The sequence below is a fragment of the Choristoneura fumiferana genome, chromosome 15 (assembly GCF_025370935.1).
Source record: "Choristoneura fumiferana chromosome 15, NRCan_CFum_1, whole genome shotgun sequence".
Classification (NCBI taxonomy): Eukaryota; Metazoa; Arthropoda; class Insecta; order Lepidoptera; family Tortricidae; genus Choristoneura; species Choristoneura fumiferana.
Window position 1 is genome coordinate 2,412,765 of NC_133486.1, and position 11,306 is coordinate 2,424,070.

The window sequence follows — 11,306 nt, forward strand, 5'->3', positions numbered from 1 at the left end:
TGAAATTAATTGGATTATTTGGTACAGCTAAGTTTATTGCTTGCTTGTCATTTATTATTTGTAACCCCTGCCGCAAAAAGAGGGTTTTAAATTTGAGGCAAATGTCGGTCTGTCTGTGGTATTTGTAGCTCTTAAACGCATGGACCGATTACAATGGGAGTTTTTTATGTGAAAATGAGCTTCCTTGCCGTGGTTCTTTCCTGTGTTTTATTAAAATCGGTTCAGCGATTGTAGTTGCAAAAACTACAATCACCGTACAACGTGAATAAGAAGAATATATTTATCTTTACTTTAACTGACATTGGCCCAGGCCTTAAGGCCGCCATTGAGGGGAATAATAATAAGTGAGGTTGACTTATTGCGGCTACATCGACCCTGTAACGGGGCCAACTCTATTGCTAAAGAGAGCAGTGTTTCTTTTTGGATATAAGTTACGGTCATCATCTAACGAATTCGGACATACCTACATAGTACCTGGGCGACCGAGCTTCGCTCGGGATAAAGCTTGATAACAAGCGTGTTTCCAGAGATAAGACCAAGCTAGATCGATTTTTCATCCCCAAAACTCCGACCCGCCCATAAACATCTGCAACACAGGGGTATTGCAGATGCGTTGCCAACCTAGAGGCCTAAGATAGGATATCTACCTCAAGTGCCAGTAATCCAGTAATTCCAGTTTCGTGAAAACGGGAAACGGTTCCTTCTTTCAAAACAACTAGGCTACCTAGGTACATACATTATCCACGGCACGTTTGCACGAGTCCAGACAACAAAGTTATTAATAATAATAATAATAATATCACGGGACAATTCACACCAATTGACCTAGTCCCAAAGTAAGCTTAGCAAAGCTTGTGTTATGGGTACTACCTAAGCAACGGATAAATATAATTATATAGATAGATACATACTTAAATACATATTAAACACCCAAGACCCGAGAACAAACATTCGTATTTTTCATACAAATATCTGCCCGACACGGGAATCGAACCCGGGACCTCAAGCATCGTAGTCAGGTTCTCTAACCACCTGGTTTGACTGTACTTATCCGATGCGAATCAAAAGCCCGCTTTAAGTTGAGGCGGTTTAGGGCCAGTTACTCTGCTAAATTTTGTGCTAACTTCTAAAAAGCAACGCTTAGCGCCATCTATCAGCACATAATGTAATCATAACAAAACAGCAACAAGCAATTAATGACGATCCTATTAGATGGCGCTGTACATGTCAGTCTGCTGTTTATTAGCAAGTTAACTAAAGCCATCAAAAGCCTACTAAAGCTACCAGCTGACTAGAATTACAAGCTTTCAGTGTTTACGACCTTGTCGAATGGGATGCGTTCTGCGTCCGATCCAATCCAGCAGGGCTACTACGAAACTCGAAGTTCGTATCGTACCGTCCCTCTCGCTCTCGTATTAAATAGTATAAGTGTCAGAGGGACCGCACGACACGAACTTCGAATTTCGAGTTTCGTATTCGTAGTAGCCCTGCAGTACACTTGTATAAAAATGTAATAAAATAGGTATGAAAATATGAGTCATAATTTTATAAAGTGATTTGTTACTATGGTTGCATATTGTGCATAGTAGTAGCGTGGAGTGAATAATTTGGTAAAGCAACACAGAGAGTGGGTGAAGAGTTGTTGTCTTCGAATATAATGTCTGGCAGTTAGTGATAAAGTTTTGGAATATTAAAATTTTTAGTTACCATAAAAATTTTAGGTAAACAAGCGGAAATTGAATAGTTAGTTACGGTGCCACGCCACTGTTGTATAATGACAGTAACTCGATCTATAGTCTCTTCTAGTAATTTTTTCAGTTATTCAAAGTTATTCCCACATGCCCCAGTTTAATTTACTTTGAAGGCTAAAAAATTAATACTGTCAGCGCGCTTGCAATAAAACCTGAGACTATACTAGTAAACTTTAATTACTTTTTAAAGACTTCTTACTAAGTAGAAACTCACTGGCCATTTTTTTTTATCTCTTGCATTTTGACATCTGACAACATACCCACAGCCACACAGAATCAATCCACTTGACATACTATAATATGCCATGTATGGCATTTTGCCATGTTTCTACTTCTACAACAGTGAAGGCCAGCTGCATTGTGCCACTTGTGGTCAGGTGTTCAGGACAAAGTCGGCATTCACTTGGCACATAAGAATACCTGAGAACTACTTGCGACCTTCATAAAATTAAAATGTACCTTACATTGTAAACGAAAGCTGGCCGATAGATTTTATAGAAGGCCAAATGGTTTTAAGGTTGCAACAGCACCATGCCACTTCTTTTAGAGGTACTTAACTACTAATATTCACAAAGAAGAAAGGCTGGTGGAGCAATCCATTGGCGGGCAAATTCAATTGCTTTGGCAGACCACTTTGTGGCCCGCAGGACTGGGTTTAGCCACCCTTGTTATAAACAAATCAGCCATAATGTTAGTTTAAAAAATATATGGCTCTGTGCATCAGATGACAATTTGTCTGTGCCTAGTATGTTTTGCCATTGTTCCATAAAAATAAAAATAAAATGAAATATGTAAGGTGATATTTGATTAATGACCAACTAACTGTGATTAATCAGCCACATATATTTGCAAAGTTGTAATTTGGTGTTCAGTTAAGTTTATTCTTTTAATAAATACATTCCACAGCCAGTAAAATGTATTTATGTTACTTTAAGTCCCCGTCTTTTTCAGTGACAAATCATTCTATAACTTTGAAATGAAAATTGAACTTTCATTATGTACTACAACCTATTCAATCTTTTAGGGTTAGCAGAAATGTAGTGGATTGTGTACTTTATGAAATAAGTTGGTGGTTGGTGATACATTCTAATCGAATTATATTGTGTTATTTCTATATTATCAAACAGAAATAATTTCTATAATAATACCAAATTAACGGAAATGCATACTTAACAAAAAATGTATTATGGTTATAAGTTACTGATTAGGTACATACTTAGTTGTATTTATAGATTCTAATGAAAAATATAACAGAAAACAGATTTTAATTCTGTATGAAAGGCTACTGGGCAGGTAAAGTGGATGGAAACTCAAACGAAGCAACTGACACAAGGAAGGCAACGCAAAACATTTAAACAAAATCAACATAACAAAAGGATTAATTAAAAATGAAAACTGTAATGTTGGGAAATAAATTAAGTCCCTGTGTAAGCATTCACAGCCAGAAATGACTGAACGACGAACGAACTGACCTTCAGGGCTACTCCGAAACTCGAAACTCGAAGTTCGTGTCGTGCGGTCCCTCTGACACTTATACTATTTATTACGAGAGCGAGAGGAACCGCACGACACGAACTTCGAGTTTCGAGTTTCAGAGTAGCCCTGCTGACATGACATGACTGACATGCATAGTGCATGCCGGTGACATCAAGTTGACATTGACATACAATGACTGTTTTTTTTAATTCGTCCCATTTATAAGGCTTAAGGTTCTTGGTACATACTGCCTACACTTCAAATAAATTGTAAAACGCTATGATTCTTCACCTTTACGCGTATGTGGCAGACACGCAAACCGCGAGAGCCCAAAAGAAGTATGTAGAGAAATAATGTAAAGAAAATACTTTTTTCACACCTCGATCTCCTTCAGAAAAGTAACTTTTCCTCCCTGACGAGAAGGAGTAAAGTGCAATTTTTCTGTTCAAGGCTTTCCTAAGCGATTTATTCCAAATGCAATTTTTTTAAGTTGATAATTAAAAAACCACGGCATTGTATGTTCTGGTTGCTCTTTGAGTATATTTAGATTTTTTTTTCAAGTTTCTTAATGCTCTGTGTGTAAAGTTGTATGAGCCACTCGGGGGCAAAATTATTTTCATCTTGGGCGTTAACACTTGAATCCCTCATTACGCTCAGGATTCTAATTTAGAATCCCTCTCTACGCTCAGGATTCTATTGTAGAGTCCTTCGCTACATTCTGGATTCAATATACCGCCCTCGCCGTAAATACACCATTTTGCTCCCTTGTGACACAAATAACTATTTCCTCCCTGACGAGAGGGATCAAAGTGCAACTTTTCCGTTCAAGGCCTTTCTATATTTTTTTACAAATGCAATTTTTTGAAGTTGATAATTGTAAAATCACGTCGTTTTCTATGCTGGTTGCTCTTTAATTATATTTAGAATTGTATTATTTCATACCTACTACTCGGGGTCTCAGTGTGAAAAGTAGTATGAGTCACTCGGGTTTAGCTTTTATTTATATACATTTAAACTGGTGGCTACATTATGGATTTACCGCCCTCGCCGTAAATATATATCATTTTGGTCCCTTGTGACACTGACACAAAAAACTATTACGTAGGTATTGCTTATCTCCATGGAATAGATGAAAATTATTCGAGTTAATTCGTCCTTTAAAAATAAAATTGTAAAGAACATAGACCTATGAAATGAAAAAAAAAATCACGTATTTTGACATTGCCGGCCCCGCCATTTATCCGCCAATAATACCAATACGGACAATGAAACTTTTTGCTTTGAATGCGTTCAAAATAATTAGATTCTGTCTCTGGTCAGAATTAAAATGGAAGCGGTTTTAAGGTGGTTTGCATTATATTCAAAAAATATAAAAACATTTATTTAAATCGATAGTTTTTATTTTATTTATGTTGTAACCTTAAAACATAATTGTAAATATATTTTTGCTTTAAATATTATTATAAAATACTTTATATTGGCTATGGCGAGAACTGTAGAAATACAAAAAAATATTTTCTCTTTTATTGTATCAAAGGGTAAGCAAACAAGCTATCTAACGTTAAGTTTTTCAGAGGGATAGTAATAAAATATAAAGTTATTCCTAATTATAGTGATTTCAATAAAGCAATTTAAACGGATTAAACTTTCCGATATTTCGATTTTTTTTTTCATCTTTAATCGCTGCTGAAATAAATACGTATCATACAATACAATACAATACAAAGACTCTTTATTGTACACCAGACATAGTAAGCGATACAGAAAACAGATACATAGAGAAAAAAAATTACAAGGTGAGCAATAGGCGGCCTTATCGCTTATCATCGGAAAGTTCGAGGTTTAATTTCTTGAGTATTAGAATGTTCTGACATTTGACAGCGGAACATTTCTAGTACAGTAAAATTTATTATTAAACAAACAAATAAAATATATACAATAATTAACAGAAATAAATAAAAAAGAACTAAAACTAACTTACTCTAATCCTAAAAATCTATATTTACAAATATCACCTATAACATAAGGCTGGCTGCGTTTCCTCGTTGTATGGCAATGCCAATACGTTGACCGAGGAAAGAGCCAGCCCTATTTCTAGTTGGGAAATTGTGTGCACAATTTGAAATTTTTCTGCGATGACAGCTGTCAAAAGTAACCCTAAATCATCATTAAAGTTCTCTAAAAATCAAATTTCCAAAACGATGTGTTAGGTAATTTTTATGGAATGAATGACAGATTAAGGACTAGTGTAGTAGGTATGGCTTCAGTATTTAGCAGTAAAACAATAGTTTACTACTACATAAACGCATAAGTATTGCTTGTATCAGCGACAATCATAGTGTATAATAACCTAAGTTTGATTTAATAAAGAGGTTCTCTTTACGCACACCTACAGCTATCGTCTTATTGACCACCACGTACCATCCTCTTAAATATTACACTAGGTACAGTCACCAGCATTCATATCTGCCACAGCGGAGCGTGCAAAAATATCTGACACGTTCTTCCGGCCGTAGAAATAGAGTCGTATCAGATATTTATGCACGCTTGTTGTGTCAGATATTGATGCTGGTGACTGTACTTACCACCCACCAAATTAATGAGTAAGTAAATTACCTACCTGTATTACATTATATTCACAAACCAGTTTCACTATTCTGTGCCAAGTTTATTTTATTTTATTATGTGATAGATGTTGGTGATGCTATCTGTGTTAAATAGAACAAAAATAAATAAGGAAAAAACATATAAAATATAAAAAAGAATTTAAATAAGTAGTAGAAGTCTCATATTTCGTTTTCTAAATTTTTTTTACCGTACAACGGCAAAACCTACTAGACACTGGCAAAATTGTTCTCCAATGGACAGCGCAGCGCCAATAATTGTTTTATTCCCGCGTCCATACCGCCTCCATATTGCATCTTAAATTAAAGATTCAAGATATCGAACAAATCGAATTTCTAATTGTTTACTATAACAAAATATCCACAAAAGATGTGCTTAATATTAAATATTCGTTGCATAATATTCTAAAAGCATTTTTGAAATCTGATTACTTTCATAGTGTATGGCTGAATATAGATATTTTAAAACTAAACTTATCCATAAACAATTTCTTGACGTCCGACGCCGATCTTTCTCTTTTTGTTAAATTGGCAGCGCTGTTGCTAACGCCATTTTTGTTATACGCTCGAAGCTACGTAAGGTGACTTTTTTTTACTCATGTACGTGTGTCACGAGTGCGAAAGAGAAAATCTGATATAAATCTCGTATGAAGCTTCCACTAACCTGAATATTTTCATCGAAGCTTATTTACGACGTTTCTCATTGTCTATGCTATAGATACGCATCCCGAGCGATACATACGGTATAAAGCTTTTAGTGACAAATGTATAGTAAAAATGAAGGAAAACGCCGTACTTAAGTGGCAAAAAGTGTTCAACCCCACCGGCCCTCAACCACGACCACGCCATGGCCACCGCGCGGTCGCAATCAAAGATTTGATGATAGTTTTCGGTGGTGGCAACGAAGGAATAGTTCATGAGCTTCACGTCTTCAATACCACTACAAACCAATGGTTCGTGCCCGTAACCAAAGGGGAGGTGCCTCCAGGATGTGCTGCGTACGGCTTCGTGGTGGATGGAACGCGCCTGCTTGTTTTCGGCGGCATGGTGGAGTACGGCAAGTATTCTAACGATCTGTACGAGCTGCAAGCCTCCCGGTGGGAATGGAAACGTCTGAAGCCTCTGCCGCCAAAGCAGGGCTTGCCACCATGTCCTCGCCTCGGACACAGCTTCACACTGCTCAACGGCAAGGTATATTTGTTCGGCGGGCTGGCCAACGAGAGTGACGACCCCAAAAACAACATCCCGAGGTACCTTAATGATCTTTACACGCTCGAGCTATACCCGAACTCCTCCATGACCGTCTGGGACATACCACTCACCTATGGACAGTCACCGCCCCCGCGAGAGTCGCACAGTGGAGTATCATACACAGACAAGAACAGTGGCAAATCATCGCTCATCATTTATGGGGGGATGAGTGGGTCACGTCTTGGTGATTTGTGGGTGTTGGACGTTGACAGCATGTCATGGTCACGGCCTGAAGTCGGAGGCCCACCGCCCCTACCACGCTCCCTGCACACTGCTACTGTAGTTGGGCATCATATGTATGTTTATGGTGGCTGGGTACCCCTGGTACCTGATGAATCCAAACTAGCTACACATGAGAAGGAATGGAAATGCACAAACAGTCTTGCATCACTCAATCTAGAGAACATGACTTGGGATAATATAGCTCTGGACAAATTTGAGGACTGCGTGCCACGGGCAAGAGCCGGCCATAGCGCAGTGGCTATACAGACAAGACTATACATATGGTCAGGGAGAGATGGATACAGAAAAACATGGAATAATCAGATTTGCTGCAAAGATTTATGGTACTTGGAAGTTGGTGTACCACCACAAGCTGGCAGAGTGGCCCTGGTGCGAGCCGGCACCACATCCCTGGAGTTGTGCTGGCCTGCAATGAACACTGTCACAACCTACTTACTGCAAGTGCAAAAGTGCGGCAAGGTAGCGCCAGCTCGCTTCCCCGCAGCGGCAGAACCGGTGGCCGCGCCGCCGCCCGCCTCGCCATCGCAACCTGACGCCTCCAAAGCCTTCGGCCTGGCATCCGCGCCCCTCCACATGCCCACACCCGGCGACATGCCGCCGGCGCGCGCGGCGCCCCTCGCCGCCGCCACCGCCCCGTCACCTATCGCCACAACGCCCCAGAAGATCCTACCAGGCACTATCAAAGTACCCGCTCAAGCCACTGTCAAGATATCACCAGGAACACCTGCGCTCAAACAGGCCACATACCATGGTAAAACCGTAGTAAAATCTCCTGCTGGTTCTTCACAGATCAAGGTGGCATCAGTGACGCCGCAAGGCGTGACGAGGATCGTGAGCGCGGCGAGCACGCCGGGCGCGAGCACTGTCACGCGCGTCAGCACGGCGCCCGGCGGCGCGCAGCTCGTGCTGGGCTCGGCGGCCGGCGGCACTCCGCGCTTCGTGCAAGTCAAGGCCGGCGGTGCGGCCGGCGTGCCCGTCAAACTCGGCGCGGGCAGCGCCGTCAAACTAGCGAGCGGCGGCATGCCTCTCAAACTCGGCAGCGGCGGCATCCAGAGCGTACAAGGAGGCAAAATCGGCGCCGTACAGAAACCGGCCGGCGTACCGCTCAAACTCGGCCCTGGAAACGTCAAGATTGGTACCAGCAACGTTCTAGTTAAAACGGCGGGTGGCGTACCGGTGCAGGCGGGCGCGGGGCTGCACAAGGTGACGGGGGGCATGCCCGTCAAGCTGGGCGGCTCTGGGCTGCCCGTCATCAGCAGCGGCGGCACGCTCCAGCTGGCGGGCGGCGGTGCGCTTCAAGGGCAGGTCAAGACGCCCGTGTACAAGATCGTGACGGCCAAGTCCGGCGAGCAGACCGTGACGGCCACGTCGGCGTCGACCGCGGGCGGCGCCGTGCTGCGGCCCACAACCGGCAACGCCGGCATCCCCGTCATCATCAAGAAGACTCCGGGCGGCGCCGCGCAGTCCGCCAACGCGCCCCAGTACGTGACCCTGGTCAAGACGTCCACCGGCATGACCGTGGCCACGATGCCCAAGATGGCCATGATGCAGAGCCGGCCCGCGGCGCCGGCGGGCGCGGTGTCGGCGGCGGGGCTCGCGCCCGGCGCCACCATCGTCAAGCTGGTGTCTGCCAACACGGTGGGCGGCAACAAGATCATCACGCTGCCCTCCAACATGCTGCAGCTGGGCAAGGCGGGCGTGGGCGGCAAGCAGACCATCGTCATCACCAAGTCAGCGGGCCAGGGCGCGCCGCAGCCGCCGCCGCAGTAGCGCCGCCGGAACTAATGTGGCCCCCAGTGCTATACCTACATGTCTATGTGAAACACTTATAGTGAGTTTAACTATAGTGTATTTTAAATCATAATATAGTTTGAGTTTTTTTTTGTATGTTATTATGGGTCTGTCTGTGTAGAAAGTGTCCTCATAGAGTTTTTACTAAAATATTTTAATAACTCGTAATAAACATAATGTTACTTGTAATGTTCGGTCCTGATTTCCTTTTCATGTTTTAACTTTGATTGATGATCTGTCTCTCATGATGTAGGTACTCTGGTATGCACAGCATACTCTTTATTTTGTCTGTGAATATGAGATGTACTCACACTGACTCAATTCGACTAACTTATGCTAAAGTGCCTGCTATGAGGTTCTATCTCCTTTGTACTAAATGCAATGTAATGGGCGATTGAGAATTTAGGATTGATGCTTAACTTATTGTTAATTTACTTGTATTCCTATTATATATTTTTTTTTACAACAATCATGTATTGACAGTACATATCTGTGTAACATCCCGTTGTAACCACTACCTGTCCAGACTGATGTACTGCATGTTTTAACCGAAACGAAAAATTCTTTTAGCCATAATGTTGCGTCTTCCGCTGGCATATTTTAAGTGACTAATCTGGACAGGTGTAATTTGCTATTCTTTTTAAACTTCGCCCAAAACCTGAACACGTTGTGTAGGATGCTAGTTATAATTTTGATAATTTAAATTATATCCTTGACCCTGGTTGTGGTGGCTGCCGAGGAGCCGGTCCACAAAGTGGACTGCAGCAGCCATCTTCATCATGGTGGGGACTTGTTTCTTAGTTTTATTGAAATCACGACATAATATGCACTATTTAAGTTTTATATGACAAGACGTTGTTGTTTTTCTTTGGCATTGCTCTAGTGTTGGAAGCGACGGGCCTCGAGACTGCTTACTTGCCTCCGGGGCTCTCCGAGGCTATTTTAAAATATTGACTTGCAATGTTCAACCCAACAACTCGGTGAAGCGTGTGTCGGTTATTATTGTTTTCTACCTATGGGTAGGATTAACGATTGGTTGCGAATTAGGGCACTTCCAATTAATAACACTATGACAATTATATTGATAAGTGTATTATCAATAATTGTTCTATAAGAGTTATCGCCATAAAAATGCAGAGTATTATTGTGGAACGAATTCTACTTCGATTATGTAAGTGTTGCTCACAAGGAAGCAAGTCAAATTATTTATTTGTATTTACTTCTGTGTAATTAATTATATTGTTGTAAATAGTAGGTGGGTGCGTGGCGTTTTGTTGTGGCAGCAGACGATACCCCACTGCCGCTACTTGGACTGAGAAGTCTTTCTGAATTATTACCTAAGTACAGTTGCTCATAAAAGTGGTTACATTAAAGTATAATTTTCTGGACGCAGCGCCGCCTTTTGGCTGTTTAAAAATAGCCCAAATCACCACCTTTAAGACCAACTGTACGCGATAACTTGTTGTGATTATATAAATTTTATTGCTGTCTTATCACGTTATGTTCTTCGCGATGCGTTCGAGTATTCTGCATTTTTATACGTACCATTTATTTAGTATAAGCTAGGTGTACGTACGTGCATAGAGTTAATCAATATTGGTAAGTTAAGCGAGGTATGGAATGTAAATATCATTAAGTAGATAAATTTAATGTTATAGTTTGTTCATATTATGTTCATTTGCTTGAATAAACGATTTGGATAAAAAATATATTTTGATTAGTTCTAGCACAGAATAAAGTGTTCTAGGGCTGTAGCAAAGCATTAGTTGTGTTTGACATGCTCTGCTCACTATAATAGCATGAATAAATTAGAATTCGTATCGTTATCGTGTTTATTAATTACCAGCTCTAGCCCGCGACTCCGTTGGCGAATAATTTGCTATCGCTATCCCGTGGCAACTGCAATTTTCCGGGATGAAAAGTATTCTGTCTTTAGGGTCTTAAACTATCTCCATACCAAATATCATCAAAATCAGTTCAGTTGGAGCGTGAAGAGGTAACGAACTGGCCACATTTATAATTTTAGTAACGATTTTTAAATTAATTAACTTATTTTGATTAGATTTAAAAACTAAATTCAATTCATTCAAATTCAATTCTATAGTAATAGTAGAAAATTTGAGGTGTACTTAGGTAATTAATTTCGTCAACTGGTAATTTGTTGATTCAC

At 41.0% G+C, this 11,306-nt stretch overlaps 1 protein-coding gene across 1 annotated transcript; it reads left to right on the plus strand.

The window, feature by feature from the left end:
• Nucleotides 1-6,424: 6,424 nt before the first annotated feature.
• Nucleotides 6,425-10,845, plus strand: Hcf (Host cell factor). Its single transcript, XM_074098215.1, has one exon. It carries the CDS (start codon nt 6,629-6,631, stop codon nt 9,113-9,115), a length of 2,487 nt encoding a protein of 828 aa, XP_073954316.1. The 5' UTR covers nt 6,425-6,628; the 3' UTR covers nt 9,116-10,845.
• Nucleotides 10,846-11,306: the final 461 nt, after the last annotated feature.